At 32.6% G+C, this 26,101-nt stretch overlaps 1 protein-coding gene across 2 annotated transcripts in view; it reads left to right on the top strand.

Annotated features, from left to right (window-relative positions):
• SEMA3D (semaphorin 3D) overlaps positions 1 to 26,101 on the top strand; it is a 171,679-nt gene that overhangs the window by 132,599 nt on the left and 12,979 nt on the right. For both annotated transcript variants that reach the window (XM_039878233.1, XM_039878231.1), the window contains 8 exons: positions 2,409 to 2,523; positions 3,721 to 3,790; positions 6,042 to 6,186; positions 14,764 to 14,986; positions 17,371 to 17,459; positions 19,371 to 19,412; positions 21,796 to 21,953; positions 24,083 to 24,147. In XM_039878233.1, coding sequence (XP_039734167.1) covers positions 2,409 to 2,523; positions 3,721 to 3,790; positions 6,042 to 6,186; positions 14,764 to 14,986; positions 17,371 to 17,459; positions 19,371 to 19,412; positions 21,796 to 21,953; positions 24,083 to 24,147 — 907 coding nt within the window. The remainder of the gene's footprint in view (positions 1 to 2,408; positions 2,524 to 3,720; positions 3,791 to 6,041; positions 6,187 to 14,763; positions 14,987 to 17,370; positions 17,460 to 19,370; positions 19,413 to 21,795; positions 21,954 to 24,082; positions 24,148 to 26,101) is intronic.

Here is a 26,101-nt window from a genome sequence, read left to right on the forward strand (position 1 = left end):
AAGAGATTTTCATGAGAAAATTCAAGAAATAAAAGGGAATTCAAACTTAAACTATGAATGCTAAATGCCCACAAGGAAGTACATTATCTGACCAGGAGAAAATAAAGGGGATGTGGAAGCAGTATACCGAAAATCTATACAGAAAAGATAAAGAATGACAGGTGCCTTTGATTTCTATCAAGAAGAACCTGTAATTCTAGAAAGTGAAGTGTGAAGAAATCCCTGAATGTATTGGGAAGAAATAAATCACCAGGGTTAGAATGGATACCAACAGAATTATTTCAAGCCACGGAGACTGGATCTGTTAGAATTCTGACAAGAATATGTCAACAAATATAGAAAATGTATCAATGACCTACCAATTTGTAGTGTTCAATAAAAATCCCAGTTTTCAAGAAAAGAGATGCCAAGGAGTGCAGTAACTATAGGACCATTGCTCTAATTTCCCATGCAAAAAAGTGATACTTAAGGTGATATAACAAAGATTTCTACCTTATATGAAGCAAGAAATGCTAGATGTTTAGGCCGAATTCAGAATGGAAGAGGAACTCAAGACCTAATTGAGAACATTCGCTGGATATTGGAGTGCTCCAAAGAATTTTAGAAGTTTAGTCTGTCTTTTAGAGATTGCAGTAAAGCCTTTGTCTGTGTGTATTGTAAAAAGCTATTTCTTGCTTTGAAAGAAATGGATATGCCTTAGCATTTGATTGTCTCAATGTATAACCTATATTTTGGACAGGAAATCACTGTTGATGCAAAATATGGAGAAATAAAGTGGTTTTCTATAGACAAAAGTGTTAAACGAGAGTGCATTTTTATCTACCTATTTATTTAATCTGTATGCAGAATATATTATATGATGAACTGGGGTAGACTCAGAGGAAGGAAGAGTGAAAATTGGTGGAAGAAATATCGTTAACTTAAGATATGTAGATGACACCATCTTACTGACAAAAAGTAACAATGATTTGAAGTGACTTCTGATGAAAGCGAAGGCAGAAAGTGCATTTTGAACATCAAGAAGACAAAATCATGACTAGAGAAGAAATAAACGATTTCAACATAGGCAATGAAGACACTGAAATCATTAAAGGTTTGCTTACCTTGGTTCAGTCATCAATTCAGATGGAGATTTCAGCCAAGAAATCAAGAGAAGGCTGAGACTTGGAAGGACAGCAATAGAAGAATTAGGAAAGATCATCAAGGGCAAAGATGTCATTAGAAACAAAAGCTAATGTCATCTACTCCCTTGTACTTCCAGTTATTATGTATGGATTTGAAGGTTGGATGAAAAAGGCTATTTGAAAAACAAATTGATTCATTTGAAATATGGCATTGGTGGAAAGCTCTGTAGACACCCTGAACTGCCAGAAAGACTAAGATGTGGACTCTATAGCAAACTGAGCCTGAAACATCACTGGAGGCAAAAATGACACAACTGAAGCTATCCTAACTCAGGTACATCATGAGAAGGCAGGTTCTTTGGAAAAGACAATAATGCTGGGAAAAACAGCAGGCAGCAGGAAAAGAGGAAGACCAAATACAAGATGGATTAACTCCATAAAAGAAGCCATAAGCGTGAGTCTACAAGAGCTGGGCCCAACTTTGAGGACAGGACACTGGACATCACTCATTCATAAGGTCACAAGGAGTCGGAGCTGACTTAGTAACATGTAACACACATAACCCTTTCTATTTTATTTAATTGATTTAAATGCTTATGTTTTGCTAAACATCTAACGAATATTTAATGAAATATTTCAGAGTAAAATAAAATGTGGTAAAACAAGATTGCTTTTATTTGTATGTTACTATGTTTGTGTTGCCTTGGTATTTAATTAGTAGGGCACTAAATTTGGAAAAGATTATTTTAAGTCTATATCAAGACTTTTTTTTCCCTAAGTATGCAAATATTTACCTAAATCATATGCATAATATACAAGTCAGTGCTAGCATTTATTGAACACAAGTTCTTGGCCTTATGCTAAGCATTTTACACAAATTTTTCCATTTAGTCATCATATAACTATATTTCAAAGCATTAATCATATTTTATTGATAAGAAAACAGAGACTTGGAGAAGTAAATAGCTTTTTGTAGGTAGGGAACAAGAATTGGGAGAGATGGCAATGATTCCAAGCCTGCCTTACTTTCTGTAGCCTTACATGCATCTGCTCATTCAGTAGAGCTATGCTGCTTGTATTGCATTCATTTAAGCATGAGAAAAGCATTTAATGTCGAAGGACAAAACCACCCTTTTCCTCACTTGAAAGTTCAGAGACTTAAATATGTAGGCTCTCTGTCTTTGTAAACGGCATTAATAAAGCACTGCCTGTTAATAACCACCAGTTTTAATCAGTGATAGAAATCATGGTGGTAAATCCATATCTTTATTTTCTTCCTTTCAGAATGATATAGGAGGACAACGGAGCCTGATAAACAAGTGGACAACTTTTCTTAAGGCCAGATTGATTTGCTCAATTCCTGGAAGTGATGGGGCAGATACACATTTTGATGAGCTTCGTAAGTCACATGTTTTATTTTTCTTTAAAAAAATTTTTCTGCCTAATTCAGCATTCATTTTATATTAGCTCCAAATGCCTGATTATATAGCCCAGTACAGTTTGCAGGTGTGGTTCTTACTAAGTTTGACACGAAGAACGCTGAGGTGCTCTAGATCTTGGTGCCCATTGTAATGAAGCAATTCCTCTCTTTGTAAGTTGCCCTCAAAGTTAAGAGGGAAACAAAACTACAGCAAGAAGAAGAAGCTATTAGCTCTGGGACCACAATGTCCATCCATTCTCCGTACATGCAGTCTTTTACTTTGGAAGGAGCCACTGTCTGTAGGTAGCGAGACCTTGGGTTCCTTATTCTGTGGATGCCCTCTGCTGGACAGCATGGGAGACGGTGAACTCTGACCTCTCTGAATTGTTAATAAAAAGAATACGCAGAGAAGCATTAGATAGCATCTTCTCCTTCATTTCCTCTCTTTATTTCTCTCGAAGCTAATTCTAGAAGGAACCTTTTCAGTCTCATATAAAGTTAGTGTCAATGGCTTTTATATTCTCGAACTTGTTTTTGTTGGCAATGTAAAAATGGTTATACCATTGATGATTTTGTCACTATTGCATTTATCAGTATTTAAGTATATATTCAGTATGGATGGATGATCTGTAATATATACAAGCATGATCTCATCTTAAATAATCTTTTAAAAACATAATTTACACATACTTTAGTATCAATACTGTACAAGTAATTACACAAGTAATGCTGCATAGGTAATTAACTTGTGTAGCTATTTTCATATTGTTACTAAATAGATAAGTAAATTACTAATAAGTAGGTATAATTACAGGACAATGCTTTTTTACATTGGTAGATAAAAATAACCTCTTTTTCTGTTTCTGTTATATGGGACACTCATATGCTATCTTATTGCTAATTAGAAATAGTTGTGCAGATTATTAAGCAAATCATTCCATTTGTAGGTGTTTGAAGTAAACACCTAAGAGGTTAAATGTCCAAGTCAATGTCACATAACTATAAGAAAACCAGTCTTCTACTCTTAATTTCTTATGTAGTAATATAATGACTTTCACTGTTATCTTTACTTTATATATTGTTTAGAGCTCAGAAATATAATATTACTAAAGAAAAAGCAAACATGTAAACTGAAAAATAAAAATACAGTGAATCATTATTTTTTCCCATTAATAGAAGATATTTACTTACTCCCCACAAGAGATGAAAGAAATCCCATAGTATATGGAGTCTTTACCACAACCAGGTAAGTTAAAAAAAGTTTGTAATTTTTCTAGAAAATTGTTGTATATTTGTAAGAAAATACAATTACATGTTCTTTTGTCCCTTCCTTTTGTGCAAAAACATAAACATTTTTCATTTCTCTTTTTCATCTAGTGTTTCCTAGAAATCTTTTAATATCAATACATAAATGTCTCTTTGTTCTTTTTACACCAGTGGAGTATCTATCCCCTATATCAACTGCCACAGTTGATTTAAGCAATCCCCTGTACATAGACATTTCCATCATTTCCAATCCTTTGCTGAGTACAAAGGCATATGCATATGCTAATAATAAATATATCAAGTTGTGTGACATAGAAGTAGTACTAAAGAAACATATGTCTTAGTCTTTGGTTAAGTTAGAATCATGAGATGGGACACGCATATGCTATCTTACTTGCACGTCCTCATTACCCCACAAAGATGGGAGTTTGTCTATTATTGTCACCGTATCATCACTGTTCTACTAACATAGGCAAAAGAAGTTTGACCATGTTCAAAGTGCACCTTTATTCCTGTTACGTAGTACTGCCTTTGAAATACTTTTCACTTTTTTGCACAGCTCTGCTATCAATCTTTATCAATGTTGTACTGATATTTGTATTGGAGGAATTGGCAGTATCAGTATTGTCTTAGAGTAGTCTCACAGCCTCCTTTTGATTAAATTATTAAAATATTTTTTTTCAGGCAAATTGTAATTTCTTTTCTTGACATTACCCTCATTTATGTATACATCATACCTTATTCGAATGTACTATCGGCTCTGAATCTATCAGAAAACAAAATACTAATTGGTTAATTATAAGATATAGAATATGAATGTTTAAATGTGAGACTAAAGAAGTTGCTATTTTGGGCTCCATTTTTTTGCTAATTTATGTCTGAACTAAAAAGGTGCCGGAAGAGCTAATGCCTGTAGTTACTCAAGTTAAGTGTCTCAGCCCTAGTCCTCTTGGCATCTTTCCATTCCCAGAACAGTCTTTGAAGTCACTGTGTGTTCCACACACAAGGCGTAGATATGTGCCAGGGAGATGTACTCCCAAGATAGTTCTCTTTTTCTCCTACCAAGTTTCTGCCCACCCAGAGTATGAAGTTACAAGTCAGCTCTTTGTTCTTGGTATGCTTTATTATCTTATTTTTAATGCCGTCCTGAAGACTGAGGTAATGTCGGATGCATGTCACAACCTTTATCCAATGAGAAGATGTAATAATAGCAATGCCATTAATGATGCATCATTCTTTTAAAGTGTTGTAGGCAAAGCGTGTGAGTTTTATGGGAACATCAACTCCTTTTTTGGCAGCTAATTTTCTCTCAGCTTCCTGTTTACTGTCAGCTCCCAGTATTTCCCGTTAATGTAATTCCAAGAATATTAATGATTAAGTTACTGCTGCTAGAGAATCCTTAGCTCATTTGTGTATTGCTGAGATGATATGTCTCTTAGATCATAAAGGATGATCTTGTTTTTAAGAACAGGAATCACTGTAAGTTTTAGACTCAGAGAAAATGTCTTTTAATTTCCAGAAATAAAACAGAAACAGAACATTTGATGATTGTGTTAACAGTTTTCATCTTTAATAGGCAAAAATTTGTTGAATTCTTGTGCAGCTTTTCCACCTCTTAATTATAAGTGCTCCAACCCTATGTAATTATAATTAATTTTAAGCATTGATAAGTTACATATATAAACTCAAATTCGAGAAAGAGCAAAAAAGATGATTTCATCATTTTTAAATTGATAAAAAATTATGTGAGGAAGTTAATAGTCAGTATTTATGAATATTCACTCATGTTAAGAAAACAGACATCATAGATAATTATTGATTACATATCTAAATTATATTTTTTTAAGTAGTTAATGTACCTTTTTATTTTGTAAGTTCTTTAGAAGACGTCATGCTATATTAACTTCAAACAAAATTCAAGAGCATGTAGATAAATATAATACTATTTTCTGTATCTTTTTTTCTATCCTCCAATTTTCTAGGTAATTCCTATTTATCCATCAAGTGTCAATTTAGATTCCACCTACTCCCTGAAAACTTACCAGACAGCCCATCTGCATGCTACTGAGCTTATCGTCATTACCTATAATGTAACTATTACCACACTTTATTCAGGATTATTTGGCTGTAAGAACATGCCCACATTTTGTCTGCAGTGCCTATCATGTTTGCGCTCAACAAATGCCAAAGAATGAACCAGAGAGTGCTTGAACTTTGGTACTTTTTTTCAGCTCAATCTTCAAAGGCTCTGCTGTTTGTGTGTATAGCATGGCTGACATCAGAGCAGTTTTTAATGGCCCATATGCTCATAAAGAAAGTGCGGACCATCGCTGGGTGCAGTATGATGGAAGAATTCCATATCCCCGACCTGGCACAGTATGTATCTAATTTAATAATCAAATTATTTTGTCAAGTCCGTATTCTCTTTTTAAATCTATTATAATAAACTACTATTTGCCACAGCAACAAGTACTGTGTTTTTTAAAACAATTATTATTTATTTACAGTGATGTATTAGCATTTTCATTCTTTGCTGGAACTTAACATTTTCTTTTGAGTAAGAGGTTTAAGTACTACGGGAAACAATGGAGTCTATCGTAAGGTGTGTACTATGCAGAGAATATAGTGCTTATCCTCAATAAGTCTACAGAATCATCAAAATGATTTAGTATCTAGAATGTCAAATATTTTAAGATAGATGGAAATGCCAAATAAGTATTTATTCCCCATCTACAGTGCTATATATAGTTAGAGCCCCCACTTCTACTTTCAGAAGACTACATCTTTCTGTTCCAAACTAAACTCAGATTATGTCTACACTTGTTTTACATGGAGAGTAACCATGTATGCCATTCTAAAGAATTTATTTATGTAAAACAAAAATACTGAGATATTTTAAAATTACTTTTTATTGGCCAACCTTTTCTAATTGGTTCTGTGTAAGAAGAGTGATGACCACTCCTCCTGAAGGGTTTGTAGGCAGTATCTAGAAAGCTATAGTATCCAAAGGATATCAGGTTTTTCCAAGTAACTAGTTATATTTATATTCTCTTTGAAATCGCTATGACCAAAATTGAATATGTTTAAAATCATAAATAAATATGTAACCTTTTTGCTTCATTACTTTATTTGTTAATATTTATTTTTTTATTTGCATACAATTCATTTTATTGAATATTTTACATCATATTTCATATTTGGAGGTCTGGTGTTGAAGTTTAGAAACATCATACACCTAATGTGAAAATTTGTTATACAACTATGCTTTTTATAAACTAACTTTACCATTTTAAATAACTCTGTATTCATAGTCATTGAAATTATATTTCACAGTATATCAAGTAACTACACTTGTAAAATTTGAGAACCTGAGAACAGGAATAGATGATAGAGACCATGTAATTCACCCTCAGTTTACAGAAAGAAACTGATGCCCAAAATAACTAAATAACTTTCCAAATATTATATTACGAAACACAGCAGAATAAAAGAGAAGTGTTGGAATTTTCTGACCAGTCATCTCTTCTTTATTCTTTAATATTCTCTAATATTCACTTATTCCCTAAAAATATCCATTTAGTATAGTACTGAATGTCCTATCTAAAATTAACTGCATTTATTTTCACATAATCTTTTCCATTCTTTCTTTAAAGTTTTTTTGAAGCAGCCTAATTTTAGTAATTTCTGTTTAATTGAAGCTATGATTCTTCTTGTTTTCTACAAACCTCTAGTTCAGAAATTTTAGTCAAATTCGTTATTGATTATACCTCGTGATCCAGACAGTAATAAGGACTTACATGTTATCTCAGTACATCCTTTGACAATATAATAATGTAGATATTTTATGGATAAGAAACAGCCCAATGAATGTAAGCTCTTGCTTATGGTCTCATCGCTTGTGAAGTGATGAGACTGGGATTAAATTTAGATCTACGTAATTACAAGTCAAATGCCGTTAACCTCCATGCCATTCTACCTTCAACGTGATAAAAGCAAACAACCAAACAGAACCTGACATTGTTTCCCCAGGGACTGATTTGTTTGCTGTACAAATAATAATTAATTTTTTAAACCTTATTTCACTTGTCATTCCTTTTATTGTAATTTCAGAGAACACATCATAGTTTAATTCAAGCATTGCTGAATAATATGCTTTCTATAAAGTGTCAGAATCTTTACTGAAAGCTACCTTACACTTAAGTTAAAAATTTTAAGTAGATTATTTTAAAAACTACCCTTACTTTTACATTTTCTTTATCCATATTGCTGTTAAGTTTGAGTTCTTGGTTATTCTCCTAGCAGTGCCTTCCATTGACATTATCAGTCAGGTAAATAAACACTACAACTTTAAATGTGCCGTAGCTATTTTAATTTTTTAGTTTTGACATAATTACGTACTTCCTGGTCAAATCAAACCTATACTCCTAGCCTTACAGTGACGATACTACCCTACGATATGAATAAGCCTGGAAACTCAGGGATGAACAGGGATAAATTTAAGAAATTCTTTTACTTCAATGGATTGTTCTGCCCTCTGGTGTCCAAATAGCATGTCTGAACAAACTTCATTTTGTTCAGATAAATTTTCTAAATCATGTTGGACTGAGAGTCTTGGTAATAAGTAGTTTTAAGTGAAATAAAATATAGAAGAATCCACTATACAGTGAGTGGTACAGGTCAGATATAGAAACCAAACTGAGATCAGTCCAAAAATAACAGGCTGCTAGAAAAAATCTGGGGAGGATTTTTAAAGGCAGAAGATTTTATTTTTGATATTTGATTTATTATAAAAGATTTACTCTGTAGTTTCATTCTGTCAATAAAGAATTTTTAGGATTTATTCATAAATGAAAAATAGTAAGGTTTACTTAAAAGTGAGTTTTAGTTTTTAACCATTCTCTCATCAAAAAAAAAAAGAGAAGAAATACTTCAAAAAAATTGTTGTGGTAAGAACATTTAACATGAAATCTACCCTCTTAACAGATTTTTAAGTGCGCAGTACAGTATTGTAATCTATGGGTATGATGTTGTACAGTAGATCTCTAGAACGTGTTGATCTTGTGTAACTGAAGTTCTACACTCATTGATTAGTAACTTTCTGTTTTTCACTCCTCTCAGACCTTGGCAGCAATCACAAATCTATTCTTTGCTCCCATGAGTTTGCTTTACATACCTCATATAAGTGGGATCATGCAGTAATTGTCCTTCTGTGATTAACTTATTCACTTAGCATAGTGTCTTTCAGGTTCATCTATGAAGTCAAATATTGCAGGAGTTTCTTTTCAAGGCTGAGTAATATTGCATTGTATGTATATACCATTTTTTTTTAAAATACATTCATCCATCGATGAACATTTAGGTTGTCTCCACATTTAGCATGAAGGTTCCTCAAAATTTAGAAATGAGCTACAATATAATCAAGCAATCCACTTCTGGGTATTTATCCAAAATAATTGAAATCAGGACCTTGAAAAGAGATTAGCACTTCCATGTTCACTGCAGCACTATTCGCAGTAGCACACTGTGGAAAGTACCTGTTTTTGAAGTTAAAATATTAAGAAATTATGTTTTGCTACTCTTGAATCATTTTACCACAGCTTTTTTTTTTTTACAATTTCTAAACCTCTAATTTTGTAAAAATAACTTTTTCAATTCCATTTTCCCTAAAATTGTTACTACCTTTACTGTTAAACTTTTAAACTTTATTTTTAAAGATCAAAATTTACAGATGAATTTCCAAACTAGGGTCCATTTTTGGTAGGGAGCAAAACAAGATAGTTATCAGTACTATCTTTTAGTTTTCTAACTTGATCTAATTGATTTTACTTTGTGTACCCTGATGAATGATAAACACATTTGTAATTTCCACTGATAGCTTAAATATTAGCAAAACTTTGTCTTTTTAGTGAGAAAAGAGAAAAAAATGTGAAAATGTCCTATAAAAACTTGAAGTATTGTTAAATCTCACATAGTCAAAAAGAAGTGTCTAATTCTATTTTAGGAATTCAGATCTTTAGAAAAATTAAAAATTCTTTTTCATAATTCATATTTATGTATTAATCAATTAGCTATTTAATTTAACTGCCCACTACAAAAACAATCTTGATTGATTTTTCAACTACCACCAAAAGTAAAATAATGAAATATCTTCCTCTGTGTAAGAAGCCTCACCATGAACAACCCCTCGCATGGTTTTATGCTAAAGAAAATCAAAGGTGAAGTCTAAACAGTTTCCTTCCTTTACAGGAGAACCATTATTGTCTCTCTGCTATGAGATAAAATCTCCCAAACGTAGATGTGTAATAGTACTTATTTATTTCCCAAGAAATGATCAGACTTTCTAACACACTAAAAGGCATTGAAAAACCACTAAGTTCTTTTGATTTCAGGTCCTCTGGAAAGTTCATCATACTAAATATGCTACCATGGATCAGCTCTGGGTCCTGGCATAATTGCTCTAGAAAGGCATTTTTTACCCTAACACCTCAAACCATCACTGTCTTGACTGAGATAAGTTTATGACTTTGCTTCAACAAAGCAAATCATGGAGGGATTGCATCATATAATGATACATAATGCCAATAACTTGATCTGTCTAGCAGACTGGATAGCTGTAATGGGGCTTAACCCAGAACTAGAATGATTGCTGAGAAATTCCAGCTTTTACCTTGGAAACAGCAGGTTTTTGAGATGACTATGTAATCCACAAGTTTCAAAACTCTTTGAGCATCCTGTTTCCTTTTCCTGATCCACCTCAAATATTTGGCTTTTGAGCAATGGAATATTCATAGCTAGGTGATGATTCTCAGATTTTTGTATCTTCATGAATATCCTAAATTAGATCTGGGTTGTAACTTAGGCTGGCACCATTAAATAAGAGGTTTTTTTTTTAAATTATTATTTTGTAGATAAGAGATGTTTTAAGGTTGACTTAAAAAACATAGATGTGCTGACCAAAGAAAAATATGTAATTTAAAAATAATATACTAAACTTCCTTTTGATTTTAGAGTTTTAGACTATGATAGTCTTCCCAAAAGGGAAAGAAAAATAGTGGAAAAATTCTCTCTCAGTGTCTCACGCTATCCTCTCATTTATGCATCTGAGGAATATGGCTAACATTTTGTTGTTGTTTTTTGTTTTGTTTTGTTTTGTTTTACGTAAGGCTTTTCTAATTAATTAAAAATCTGTTGAAAAATAAGGAAATCTCATTTTGTGCATCACTGGCTCTTAGATACCTCTCTATCATATAAAAATTTATGGTTTTATTTTCTCCTCATTAATTCACTGCATGGATGTCCACTTATTGAATAGCAAACTATTACTTTGTCACCATTTCTCTAAATTACTGAGGATCTCTTTAATTTAATTTAATTTAATTTAATTTAATTTAATTTAATTTAATTTAATTTAATTTTTTTTAAGTTTTGATTCTAGAGAGTTGAGCAGAGACAGGACTAGATTCTGGGCTTCCTGATTCCAAGTTCCTAAAACATGACTATCATTTCTCTTTAACTGTATATAGGCTGTGTTTCTCTGAAATGATGAGAGGCATATGATTTCTAGCATAAATAAATCTTTTCAACTAGCTTTTAGCTTTCTTTTCCATAGAGCCAATGTTCACTTTTAAAATGAGGTTCTCCAAATCCCAGGCTACTTATGTTCAATAATGTTTTCCTTTTTTTTTTTTTCTGTTATAGAAATTCCTCTAAGAGAAGAGGAACCTTAAAAAAAAGAGAAAGAGAGACAGATTTACCTCTGTTTTTGTACCCCTGGCCTTTCGTTCTCTGATATCGAATATAGCGTCTTTCCTTGTTCATAGTTGTTATAAACTAACTCTTAGATGAATAAGCAGGGGGATAGGATGGCACCTATTAAATTTGCATCTTTTACTTTGTAAATAAAAATCAGATTTCCTTTGTGTATTTAGTCTCTTCTTCCCAGTTTGCTAGAAATGAAAGCCCATTTCAGTCTTTCCTTGTGCCAGTTCTTCCCTCCCATTAGTCACTTCTCTGATTTGTTTAAAAGGAAACTGCAACCTGTAGAGAATAGCCTGAAGCAGCAGGGGGAGAAAACTCTTAACAGCTGTCTGGTGCCTGGCCAAGGGCAAAGTTCTCCCATTGGATAAAAACCATTTTTCTCCTCTTATCCATTGCTTCCCACTGCACTACTAAAGGCCATATACAAACACCAAGATCTGCCAAGCATAACATGATCACACCTAGCCAGCTGTGGCTGCCAGCCATAAGAGATAGGCTCTGAATCAGGGCTTGCTGTTACTGGGTTTACTCTTTCATCTCAGGGTTTGTCTGGGCAGGTCTCTTTTCTATTCTTGTGCTGGTATTGTTTCCAGCAAGATAATGACATTTTAAATTTGGAGTAATTGCTCTCTTTTTTCCCTCTCAAATTTTAAACTATCTTCGAGTTTTTCAAAACAGTAGATAGAAACACAGATAACCTCCTTGTTTTATTTCCAACAGTCACAGGAGCTAAATTAATGGAAGTCAGGCAAATGTTGAAATGCTGGAGGCAGAAATAAATGACCCTCTACAGTATATTCAGATGGACCATGTTAATTCGTAGAAATAAAAGTACCTAAATACAGAGAAAAATTCACTAGATTTTTAATACCTGGAATGTGTAGCTGCAATTGGAAAATTTTCTAGGATTTTTTTGAAGAAAAATAATTGAATATCATTATTTGCTTTAGATGTAGTGTTTTTCCATACTTTCTCTTTCTTCTTTACAGAATTTTTCTTCCCTATGTTACCTGCATACGTTGCTTGGCATCTCAAGTTATTTTTAGATATGTGAGCTATGCAGCTATATGATATCAAAGGAAAAATTCTTCTGGTTTTTAATGTACTACAATAACAATATTTGGTTCAAACTGTACTATCTTAAACCTCAGGAAGTAATTCGACCAAATCACTTTCATTTGTGAAAGCATAGTGGCGACATGGACCTGAGAGATCACGCACAGCAACCTAGAGGAAAATGATCTTATGCAAATATGGGCAGTGTGCCATGAGGAAAAGCTGCCATAAGAAAACAGACATTTTCAAAGATTATTTTATAATCGTCAATAGAAACCAGGTTTTCCTTCTCTTTTTTTCTTAGATTTTATTATACTTAAACCTTTTGTCAGTGATGAGCAGTGAAGAAAATTGTCATATTTGTTTCTTTGCTAAATGTTTCTATCTTCATTTATCTATAGTTTCACCCATTGAAATTTTGAATTATTTGAAAATTTGATACCAAAAACTATGGCCTGAATGTCATGATATTAATTATTTCTTTTGAAATTTTGGCTACTGCATAACTGCAGCTGCAAAGTCAAAAGAGATTTTTTTTCCCCCTAAGTTGGTAGGCTGTTTCAAAAATGTAATGCGGGCAAAATCCTGCTTTGCTTTGATTTTAATGATAGACCAACCAGATTGTACCGCAGGCATTATAAGCTATAAGCCCACTATGAATCGCCTTTGACTGAGCCTCAAACATGCAGCCTGTAATTGGGCAAGAGCTTTGAATTATTTGAGCTCCATATCCATTTTTAGGCACGGCTTAATCTATTTAATATAGAGTTCCTTCCATTATAGAGCTGACAGATTCCACTTGACTGAAGGCTAAGTGCTAGAAACAATGACTGAAGAAACAGACTTAGATCTTTATCCCAACATCCAGTGTAAGAATATGCTAATTACCAAAAGAGTTTCTAAACTCTTTTGTGCAGACCTGAGACAAATAAATAGATATCAAGAAAAGATCAGTGTCTTAAGACCAGACATGAAAGATTTTTTTTGAAAGACAAAGATATTCTCAAATTTAGAAATTGTTAACAGATTATTTTTTGTACATTTTTTTTGATATTTCTCCTAGTTGAGTAAGCTATTATGCTTTTATTGGTGTAAAATTGGGTCAGGGTCACATATTGTGACTTTTAAGATATCCCACTACCTTTAGTTCTTTGAGAATGACCCTTTTTGAATACTTCTACTAAGAAATACAGTATGTTTTGGAGTCTTGACAGGATTCTAATTAGTGCCTAGTATGAATGGTTCAATTCAGTGGGATTATTTACAACTTTTCTCAAACTAAAATATGGGAAAAGCAGCATTTTCTTACAGATTATCCTCAATGTTGCTCATTTTCTTCTCTGTGCCTGCATCATATAGCCGAAGTGTTCCATTCCAAAAGAACGTCTTATTAGCCTATTAAGAATTCAAATGTGATAACAGAATTATTCTGCTGTAACTTCCTAAATTACAATACATCGAAATTGCAAAACAGATGTAGGATATCGGAGTGGAGATATTTACTTAAAAAAGGCATTATAAAGTAATTCTCTATTCAGAGTCTTTGGGTAGACATCAAATTCATTTATTTTGTACTAGTATGATTTTTTTACTTTTTCCACCAGGGGGCAGGCTATGCTAACTATTGAATTAGTGAACACTAAAAGGTACACAAGAGGCAATTTTAGACAAAAGTAAGGAAGTTCCACAGATCCTCGAGGAGAAGAGCTATTGAATTGTTTACAGTATAATTTTCACACTAGTTATAATTATGTTTTCAATTTAAAACTGAAATCTTAAATTAATTAAATTGAAAATAATGGTTTCTCATATATTCTCATGTTTGTAGATTACTTTCCATAATTATTTCAACTCAGATTTCATGAATCTTTGTAAAAAACAATAATCATCATAAGAAATGGATTTTCTGTGGAAACTTTAGAAAATAGAGATAAATAGATATAATTTAGAATATTTTAAGAGAGAAAACTGTATTTAAATATATTTAAGATAAACTGCATTTACTTACAAGTACATGTGATTTCATATTGATTCTGTTGACCATTCCTTTCATATTGTCAATTATAAGCCTTAACAGTTTTACTAGATAAGTATAAATTTCTAAAGTGCATGAACAGCACTCGTCTCATTTCTTCTCAGTGTCCAAGCAAAACCTATGACCCGCTGGTCAAATCAACTCGAGATTTTCCAGATGATGTCATTAGTTTTATCAAGCGGCACCCTGTGATGTATAAATCAGTATATCCAGTTGCGGGAGGACCAACATTCAAGCGAATCAATGTGGATTACAGACTGACGCAGATTGTGGTGGATCATGTTGTCGCAGAAGATGGCCAGTATGATGTAATGTTTCTTGGAACAGGTACCTAGAACCAGATTATGCTTTCTTTCAAAGGTGTTTTCAATTAATAGACAAAACAAAACCTTCAAAATATTTATTGGTCAAAAATATGTACTGGTCAAAATTATTAGCTAATATCTAGTCAATACTTTTTTTGTTCTCATATTCAAATGTCTCAATCTTTATTTATAGGAGGACGATGCCTCACCCCTGTCCACACTCACACCTGACTCTTTTTTTCATTAGTTCTTTTCTTGTGATTTAAGTAGAGATTTTTGAGATTCCCTTGCTAGGGAATTCTCCAGACCAGAAAAGGTACATCTCTTTCCAGATGGTCACTTGTTAGTATTTTTAAAAATTGCATGACATATGCTTTTAATTGACAATCATAAATATCTCCCAGCCTCCTTTAGTGTTATTTGAGATTTCAAAATATATTTGTATATTATGACTGCAATGTGCCTGCTATATATTAGGTGCTCAATACGTATTTGTTGAATTACTATGGACTAAAATTAAACAAATGAGGCAAACCAGTGTTTCTTTATTTGCAAATTTCACATTTCCTTTCCCCTTCAGAGATATCTGATAAGCCTTATGCCAAAAGCTCCCTTCACTCATCTTGAGAATTAATGACTTAAGATGGCTTTTCAAAAAAGTTAAGCATTGCTTTGTAAAGCTGTTTAAATAGAAACTTCTTAGAGATTATTTTTCTCTTCCTTGAATTTTGTAGATTAAGTATCATTTCCATTATTGGAAGTTTTATGTATGTATGTATGTATGTATGTATGTATGTATGTTTGTCAAATCAGTAATTATAAAATGATGAAGAAAAGTTTTTTTTTCGGAAGGAAAACTGTTGCTTATTTAGTGGATCTCAAAAATAAGAAACTTATTATCTAATAATATGTGAATTCTAATGGTAGTAAGTATAAAGTATCAGTAAAACAAAAGGACTGTATCTTAGTTGGTATGTCATTTAATGGATCAGACATTGCATAAAGATAGAAATTAAAGTTTTTTCAAGAAATGAACATTCTTACTGAAATAAATTTTTAGGAGTACAAAACAGCTTTAGAATAATTTTATCTTAAAAAATATATTGGTTCTACAGAAGGTAGATTTATTAGAAAGCATGTGTGTAACAAACTCCAAGAGCTTTCAAGAAACTAGTCAGACCTAATTATGTTGCAGATGACAATACCGAGGCCCAGGAAGAGAAATGACATTCTCAAGATTTCTTCTGAAGCATTAGAACTTGAAATAATTTGATTGTCACTTATTCTAATGAGTTTGCCACTTGATTTGACTACCTACCCAAAGCTGATTCCTAGGTCTTGAACATTTCAGTATCATAAGTGCCATTCAGCCACTAGGTGGTACTACCTAACTTTTACTAAAAAAATTATGAGTATACTAAGATAGGTCGATTTTCAATGATGACATTTGGAAAATGTATATTTAATATTTTTTAAAGATTCTAGAGTCACTTAAGAACAGAGCTGAATAATCCAGACAATGTTATGCAAACAAATTATTACGGTACATGTTAATATACTCCAACTCCAGTGCTCAGTTCAAAAGCATCTATTTTGTATAAGTTAATTTCTAAATGGGATTTTTTTTTTTTTCCTAAAATGTTCCTTAGATTTGTCTTTCAATAATAGTGTGCCACTTTGTGAAACTGAAATCTAAGATCTTGTATTTAAGGCATTTTTTCAAAATGTCATTTTTGGTTTATATTATTAACCATTTTATAGTCTTTTAAATTGAACTAAAATAATTTTAAACAAAACTTCAGTTTCTAGCCCATTAATAATGTTTTCGTATGTAAAATACATTTGATAAGTTACCTACAGTTTCTTCCATGTAGATAGCTTAAATTATTCTCTTTCATTTGTTAACATTATTAAATATGTGCATATACACATGTACATACACACATGTACACATATATGTATATATGTATATATACGTATATATCTCTTGCCTTTTATGGTGAATTAAATATAAGTACTGAGTAAATATTTCTTACATTATTACATTACATCATTTCTTATTCTAATATATTTTAACCTTTTTAATTAAATTTCAAAAATGTCATTTCACTTTGTTACCATTTCAACCAATATTTAAATGAGACATATATATTTCTTTTGTTAGGAATATACTGCCTTTTAATATTTTCTTTATAAATATGTATTTTCATGAGATAAAAGTTTCAATATTTTGGAAGAAGAGAATCATATACATTAAGCTTCACTTCTTACATGCTTTATTTAGTCTATTTTCTTGAAAGACATCTAAAGAAAAATCAGGAGAGTCATGTGAAGGTTGTTAGGAATATGCTTACAACTAAACATTGATGTAGAATCAGCAAGATCACGGGTAATGTGTTTTTTCAGACATTGGAACCGTCCTAAAAGTTGTCAGCATTTCAAAGGAGAAGTGGAACATGGAAGAAGTAGTGCTGGAGGAGTTGCAGATATTCAAGGTAAGACACAGTCCAGAGTTCTGGGAGAAGAGATGTTGAAACTGAATAGCCCTTGATATATGACACCTTTGTTTTAATGCATCATCTCTTTGCCTAGAGAACTCTTTGCAAATAACTCCTTTATTCTTTTACCTTAAACAGTGAGAAAAAAATTTTAAAGCGACTAAGAATAGGACTCACCTTTCCCTGAAGAATACCACTGAATTCAGGGCCCCTGGGGTTGCCCCTCATTACTGCATTCTCTGAGCTTACCGTCAGACAAATTGCCACAGCAGATGAAAGCCTGGGGTCTCTTTTACCATCCAGATGCTTTTCTGCTTGATCAATTTTACTTTTCAATTTTTCCTCAGTCGAATTTGAGGAAACTGCAAGAGTGAATAAATCATGTTCCCATGCTTTTTGTAAGAATTTCGTTTTTTTCAAAAAGGCTGCATGATAGTGAGTCTTCATATATGCTAAATATCCCTCACACACCGAAAGAGTTAGTAGATCTAAAATAATAGTTCTTCAGATTTTGGGAATGCTTTTGACTTTTAACAATAAATTTGAATTGTGGTATTCTTTGTAGGTCCTCAATGATATTAAATTTAAAATTATTTTTGGAAAATAACATTAGAAATAAAAAATTGTATTTATTAGAAGAACTTTTAAAAATATCCTGTGACTTTTATAACATTTTTGTTGAAACAGTTTATTAAAATAGACTGTTTCTGTGTAAACAGCTATTGTCAAAAGAGAGTAGAGCCCTCCACTGTGAGGGGCTCAAGTTAATTAACTTGCTGGGTTCCAGGATCCTGTTTACATTGTGAGGATAACAGTGGTCAAGGAGTTAACAAGAACAAGACCTGCTATCTGGTGGCTGCCAAAAACAAAATCTTGGAGGGTTCCTAAGGGAGAAGCTGATGTCAAATATAAATGTGAACTTAAAGGTCAAAATTAAGCTCCCATAACACATATAGGCGCATTAGAATAAGTCTCATTTGGCATTTGTTAGTGGTCAAGAGGAATTGTTTGGATTCCACTGTTAAGATTTAGTAATGAACCTTTTTGCTTAATTCATAACAAAAAGTTAAGGGCTAGAACTTTATCACTTTAAAATTTTTTCCTCATATATTTAAAAAAACTTGACATCTGCTACTGTTTGTCTATTAGTAAATATTGACTGGTGAGGAATTAATTTAAGTAGATATGTATATAAATAGATGATAATGATGATAAGTAGATAGATAGATAGATAGATAGATAGATAAATAGATAGATAGATAGATAGATAGATAATAGGTAGATAGATGATAGATAGATAAAAAATTTTATTATTTTTTAGTTTGATAGTTTTTGTGTTTATGTTTCTGATTTTATATTTCATGCATAGAGCCATATTTTCTAGAAATAAAATTGGCCCTAGTTTTATTGAGAAATTATGTGCCTCAGTACCTTTCAGTGTTCCAAAAAGAATGTGGTCATACACAAGAAGCATTATCTAACTCTTCAGAACTCTGCTACTTGAACAAGTTTTTGAACTACTGATCTAAGTAAGAGCAGAAAGAGGTAATAAATAATTATGGAGATGTTCTTGTCAACACTAGTTTGAATTATATGGAAGCAGTTAAGATAAGCAGATTTAGAAGAAGGAGAAACCTTGTGGGTAACAGAATGATTTTCAATGTAGTGTTTCTCATATATTTAGGTGATTTTTCTTTAATAAGATACTTTAAAATGACTGTTTTGATCATTTTTATTAAGGTAGAATCACTACACATTAGAAAGAAATAGCAAACATTAAGATTCTTTCCTCCCCTGTATAACAAAGCCTTGAAGTTTACTTCAATAATCTTTAGTACAAAATAAAACAACATAGTGGCTACTATAAAAGGCTGTTAATGATTATTAATGTTTAACTTCTATTTTCAGCACTCATCAGTCATCTTGAACATGGAGTTGTCTCTGAAGCAGGTACTTAATTTTTGTGTAAAAATTAACCAGGGTTAGTAGATCCTGAATCAAAGTTAATTTTTATGGAAAAGCCATTGAAATTGGAAGTTAAATTATAAATAATATAAAAAGCTCTATAGATTATGTGTTTCATTTATAACTTAATAAAGGCTGTTGTTTCAGCCTTGCCTTAGGAGAAATGAAACCAAATTTTATTAATTAAATAATATATTCTCCCTTTCCTTTGGCTCTTGAAAATTGAGCTCACTTTTCTAGTCTCATGAGGATGTCTTTCTGTCAAGGCTGTAAGTAATTCATGCAGAATACCAATCTTAACCATTAAAAATGGTTTTTAATCAGGGAGTCTAGGAATTAGACTGTGGATTGTGGTGCCGAATAGTCCAACAGTTAACCTCCAACCTACCACTTAATATTTGACTCCCACAATCAATTTCCTCAACAGCAAAGTAGAAAAATAATATCCACCTCCTAATAAATAGGATGATGGCATGCACAATTCTAGACAGAGAGCTGGTATATTATAAGTGTGAAGTAAATGGTAACTAAAAATAATAACAATAATTTTTAATATGACTTCACAGTTCTCGGATGTGATACTCCAAGTCCTACTTGATTCAAGAGATTCAGACTTGCATTCCCATTTCTATATGTATCCCTAAAATTTAAGAAGGTCATGTGATAATATATTCGACGTTAAGGTGTTGTTAAAAGTGTCTTAGACTATTATGCCTAATACGATATAGGGATTATTAGGGAAAAGAACTGGAAATGACTCTGGGGGAATAAGACTGAGCAAGATAGGTAGATTAGGTACATCTTTATATGTCCCCCTAAGAAGTTTAACAATTTTATATAAGGAAAACAAAATCTTTAAAAATTTTAAGCAGGAGAGAATTGTGATAAGATTTTCCTTTAGAAAGATCAATCTGGTGTGACAGTGTGGAAGATTGATTGAGCCTTGGGTTAAAGGTGGGGGTTGCTGAAAAACAAGACTGAAGCCAGTAGAAATATTAGGACACTTACAAGTAATCCAGGAAAGAAATGATAAGGACTGAAACAAATGTGGTGGTAGTGGAAAGGGAGATTAGAGAGTTCTGTGCGAGAAAATGGAAAAGATATGGTGACAGACTGAATGAGAGAGAAAGAAGATTCAAAAATAACTCTGAGCTTTGTGTTTTGGGTATCTGGGATGGTGCCTCTTGCCAAGGTGAGATAGCAAGAATAGATTTAGGGGAATCAGTATATCTACATTTATGTTATTTTCAAGATATTTCTAAGTCTTTGTACAATAAGTAGGGTAACAGAATGAGAATAGAAAAGAGAGATGGCCAACATTTAATTTGAAGAAAGGAATCATTAAAAGAAACAGAAGTCGGGCACAAATAAAGAGAGCAAACCAGAGAAAGCAAAGAGGGTTTCAAGTTTTCAGTGTCAAACACTATAGAGAATTTAAATTAAATATTAAACAGTGTACTTTGCATTTAGCCACCAGGAAGTCTTCACTGACAGTTTAATGGGTGGTAGAGGTATGAGGCAGATTTCTGTAGGTTGAGTACTTGTACATTGTTTGTGCTGATTTCTATTCTCAGATTTTTTTCTCCATTTAAAGTTTCACGTGGTCCACCGAGTTGATCATGAGTTCTTTGAAGGCACAGACTTGGGCTTATTCACTTGTTCCCCTTCCCCCCATTACCACTACCACCACACACACTCCATGAATACATGTAGAGTGGTGCATTATTTTCAGGACTTATATTCAAAATATAATTTTATTTGCTAGGTTTTTCAGTGTCCTGCAACCTTTCATTTGTGATATGGCATCCCTCAAGTCTCTTTAATATTTTCTCCACAGTGATACCAAATACTTTCTTTCCTACTTAAAATCCATTTTCTTTCAGGGATCAGTAAGTACTTCCTCAGCAAATGAAATGGTTAGTTAAAACCACAGAAAACTTTTATAACTCTTTCTAGTCATCTCTCATGTAAGAAACCATGTCAGGGGAAGACCGTCAGTGTTGTCTGTAGCATCTGTGCTTGATATAATCTACCAAAGAGTATTTTCAACTATTAAGAAAGAATTTGACATCTTAATTTCTCAATTTAGCAGCTGACTTTTGACCTTCTTAAATTACTACCAAGGTTACTCTAGCTCTATAGAATGCTGTCCATTTTAGTATCAATATCTTCAAACCACCTTCCTGCCAGAGGTAGAAGAGATTGATTGACTTATCTTACTCTTCGTTTTGTGTCTGAACAAATGTTTATTATGAGCAGGACACCCAAGAAGACAGATTTAAGTCTGTGATGTGGTATTCAAGAAAGGGAAGTTCTTAAGACTAGTTTGGAAGATACTTCTAACTCATTTCTTTTGCCTGCTTTACAGCAACAATTGTACATTGGTTCCCGAGATGGATTGGTGCAGCTCTCCTTGCACAGATGTGACACTTACGGGAAAGCTTGTGCAGATTGTTGTCTTGCCAGAGACCCCTACTGTGCTTGGGATGGAAATGCATGCTCTCGATACACACCCACTTCAAAAAGGTGAGCTACATAGTTTTAATATGAAGACTTTCTTTCTACACAATTGATATTTCACACGAATACCTTGCTTGTAGTTTAAAACGAAGAGAAAATATTTAGAAAACATGGTCTATTTTAGGAATATTAAAATTAAAATATTATTTTATAGTTTTGCATAAAACTAAATTTTGAAGGAGAATTAAAAAGAATGCTCTGAAATTCTGAAATGTGGAACTTTAAAAAATTCTGATAAATTGTTTATATTCTTTTTCTTCATCAATGTTTAACACCATTAAAAGTTGTTTTTCTTCACTACTTTACCCTTTCTATATTCCTCCCTTCTTCCCTTCTTATGTTTAAATTTGTATGCACTCATTGTTTTGCATATAATGTATGGATATATCTGTTTGTAAAAGTGTGACTTATTTAAGTAGACAGTGCATCCAGAGACTCAGTACAATTTTACTTTTATAGTAATAACTCTAACTTGGCCAGTTTCTACCACTCAGATATAGTTAAACATCAGGTTGTGTCCTGCTATTTGTAGTGTTTTGCTTTATGTGCTCTTAACAACGCTATTCTGAGTCAATAATGCCAAGTTAAGAATTTATGCTACACACACATGGGCAAAAGTACCACAAAGTTATAGGTTCAGAGATGTTCATTTCAGCACTGTTTTCAATAGCAAAATTAATGGAAACAACCTGACTGCCCATCAATATGACTGATGCTGACTAAGTATATTACGATATAACTATTTCTTTAAATGTGGATTATTGTAACACTATTTCTGAAATATTATTCAAAATATATTTTCCTCTAAGTAAAAAGTCAGCAAATTCCATATAGTATTTTTTTCAAATCTTTATATCTTTATTAACAAAATAAGATAGCAGGAGAGAATATGTCCGTATCACTACTACCTATGCCCTTTTTTTTTGAAGTTTTACCTATTTGTCAAATTGCAAATTTTAGTGATCATAGATTGAATGTATAGTACAACTGCAGATACTGCTTAAAATTAGGAGGCATTTAATATTTCCTAAAATCTCTAAATTAAATACGCGTGGGGATTATTACAAATTGAAAGTAAAGAGTCACCAACATTTCATTATCATTTTTGGCCAACAATGTACTTATTACAGTGAGTATTTGGGGAATGCTTTTCTTTTCTACAAGCTAAAAATCAAGAATGCTTATTAGTTGATAATGAACCTTCAGTTTGATAAACTGACCCTGTTCCTTAAAAAGTCAAGATAAAAATGTTCTTGACCTGTGTACCTTATACTATCATAATTTTTTTCTTCTTCTATTTCAGGAGACTGTATATCTGATCTTTCAGATGTGCCACTATATTTTTTCTTTACCTAATATAACATCTGTGTGAGCCAAAAATGTGTACGATAGATGAATCGTGTACAGGGTTGTAGTCTGGTCAATACTGCCCTAAGGAACCCCCTAGATATTGCAGAAGTTTACTGTGACTTCTATGATCTCTGAAGTGGCAGCAGAGATAACCAAAGAAAATAAAAATGTACTATAATTGTGTAATACTTGTTTAACTTAGAAGGAGCCGATTTTTTCTTTTTTTATACAATAATTATTTTCTCTTAAGGAAAATATGTGACAATAATGCACAAACCTTTATTCGTTATTGTTATTATCATCACTATTATCAGAAAACAATGTAAAGTATGTATCAGCATGTAGGAATAACATCTAGCCATTCACATCATATCAAACTTGTACTTCTATTTCAAGTGACAGTATTTAAATTGCCACTTAGTCAAATCTATGTAATACTGAATCTTTGTATGATAAGGTGCTTTGTATTTGTCTGTACTTTCCTACCCACTAACTAAGGCTCTTTTACAACTTATTACTTTCTCAATGACTGACTGAAAAACGAGGGTAGGGATAGTTACCCCATTCTGTTTATTGCCAAAACAGAATTTATCCTATTAGGACTATACTATTACTAGTAGTATTTGAATTAATGTTAGAGTGATAGGAATATTGGCCTGTATTTAAGTGGAGCAGTAAGACTAGCATAGTTCTGCCTCTTCCACTGTTATTAATGTTAGATGTCGATTTTGTGTAATCCAGTTTTCATGCTTGAAGTTCTAAATAGTTTAATCCCTTTTCCATAGACGAGCCAGACGCCAAGATGTTAAATATGGAGACCCAATCACCCAGTGCTGGGATATAGAAGACAGTAAGTATAGGTTTAATATACTTTTCTTCTATATAAAATTTTAAGCCTAGTCTTTGTGTGTCTTTTTATTCTATGACTTAAAGCATCTATTATATAAGAAGATCTCATTTTGTGTAATGCTTATGTTCTGGAAAAGCAGCAGGAGATTTTATAAATCAACACCCTGTCTATGTGCCTAAGTGAATAGTCCTTTGTTATATCGTTATTTGTTTCATATGTCTTTTAAAATTCCTATACTTTTTCTTTCTTACTGCCTAATCCATCCTTGTAAAGTTTCAAAACTGCTATTAGAGATAAAGCAGAATATAGTCCAGAACATATGGACATTTAGAGAAAACTCAAAGAGACCCTCCCAGGAGAGTCTGAGAGAAGTATAGGCACCTATTGGAAAGAAGTTTTAGGTGGCCTATGCATTATTTATATTCACTTATTAATTTAGGTATTCATTCAATCGGTAAATATGTATTAGTGACTTCCATGTGCATATAATTGTCTCGGGTATACTTTGAGAAAGAAACTCCTTAGAGAGCTTACAATTCTTCAGGGGGATGTCATAAAGCACAATTAGTGATGTGGGACTTTAGCAAAAAGAGAGATCACCAGAGGCTGTTCAGAGAAAATTTTATAAAAATTTGAAAGGCTGTCTGACAAGCATGGGCTGGAGAATAGAGAGCAGGTTCGTTGAGTAAGTGTGAAAGAGAAAAAAAATATCTATAAAATTAGATATTCCAGAACTTTAGTTACTTTCCATTGTCACACTTTGCTGTCAGATAAAAAATATTGACCCACACGCACGTGCATATACACACAGTTAGAGGAAGAAAAGAAGTGTTTTACCTTCCTCACAGTGTTAGTAACTCTCCAGTGTTGAATAAACAACCAAAATTTTGTAGTCTATAACTGTTGTCTAGCAGCATTTTCATAATTTAAAAACAAAACAATTATTTATAATTCATAATTTAATTCTTTTGAAAAAATAACCTCTGATCTAGAATCATTTTGACTGCTCATTTCAATGTGTAGATGACTTTCTGTCATGTCTAGTGTTTTATCTGGCAATCATCACTGTGTGCTATGTGTACAGTTTCCACATGTGCATAAGAAATTTACCAGGAACTGTTGTAGGTATTGAAGATATATCAATGAGCAACAAAAATACCCAACTGTTGCATTAATGGAACTTATATTCAGGAGACAGAACAGGAAATAAACATAAATACAAGTAAAACATATACTATGTCACATAAATGTTACAGAGATATAAAACATAGTTACTGCCTAAGGTACTCGCAACCATTGTGTTCGCTTTACCGTATCCCATTCTTGCTGTAACCTATTGCACACAGGCTTTTCTCATTATCACCATCACTTTACCCAATCCATTTTTTGTCCAAGTTACCAGCAATTTCCACCTTGCCAATTTTCAATTCCCAATTTTACTTGCTCTTTAACTCGTTCCTCCTTGGAACACTTTCTTTTCTTGACTTCCATGCAGTGATGTTTTGGAGCCAGTTCTTATGGCCCAATGAGAGCTGATTGTTAATTATTTAGGAATTTTGTGGTTTTGTTTTAAACCATTGGTAGGTAGAATTAGCTGTGGTGGGTGTTTTTACACCAGGAAAATCAGCAAGCACTACAAATCAAGGACTTTTGTTTTCAGAGATGGTACCCCAGCACACTTATGCTTCATGGTACCGTAGCCTTCCAGTTTTCCTCTTACCTTGCAGGTTGCTCCTTCTGAGTGTCATTAACTCTCTTTTTAATCTTACCATCTAAACATCTAATTTCTGCCTGTTTTCTCTCTAATGCCATCAATTTCAATACTATCAGACTCCCAAATTTATAGTCTAATTCTGAACTCTCTTGCGTGCAAGACTTATATGCTTATATGCCTACTCAAGAACTTCTCTTAGATGCCCACTAAGCATCTCAGATTATATCTGAGAAAGAATCC

This window comes from Pteropus medius, unplaced genomic scaffold, assembly GCF_902729225.1.
Source record: "Pteropus medius unplaced genomic scaffold, Ma_sr-lr_union100, whole genome shotgun sequence".
NCBI classification, from domain to species: Eukaryota; Metazoa; Chordata; class Mammalia; order Chiroptera; family Pteropodidae; genus Pteropus; species Pteropus medius.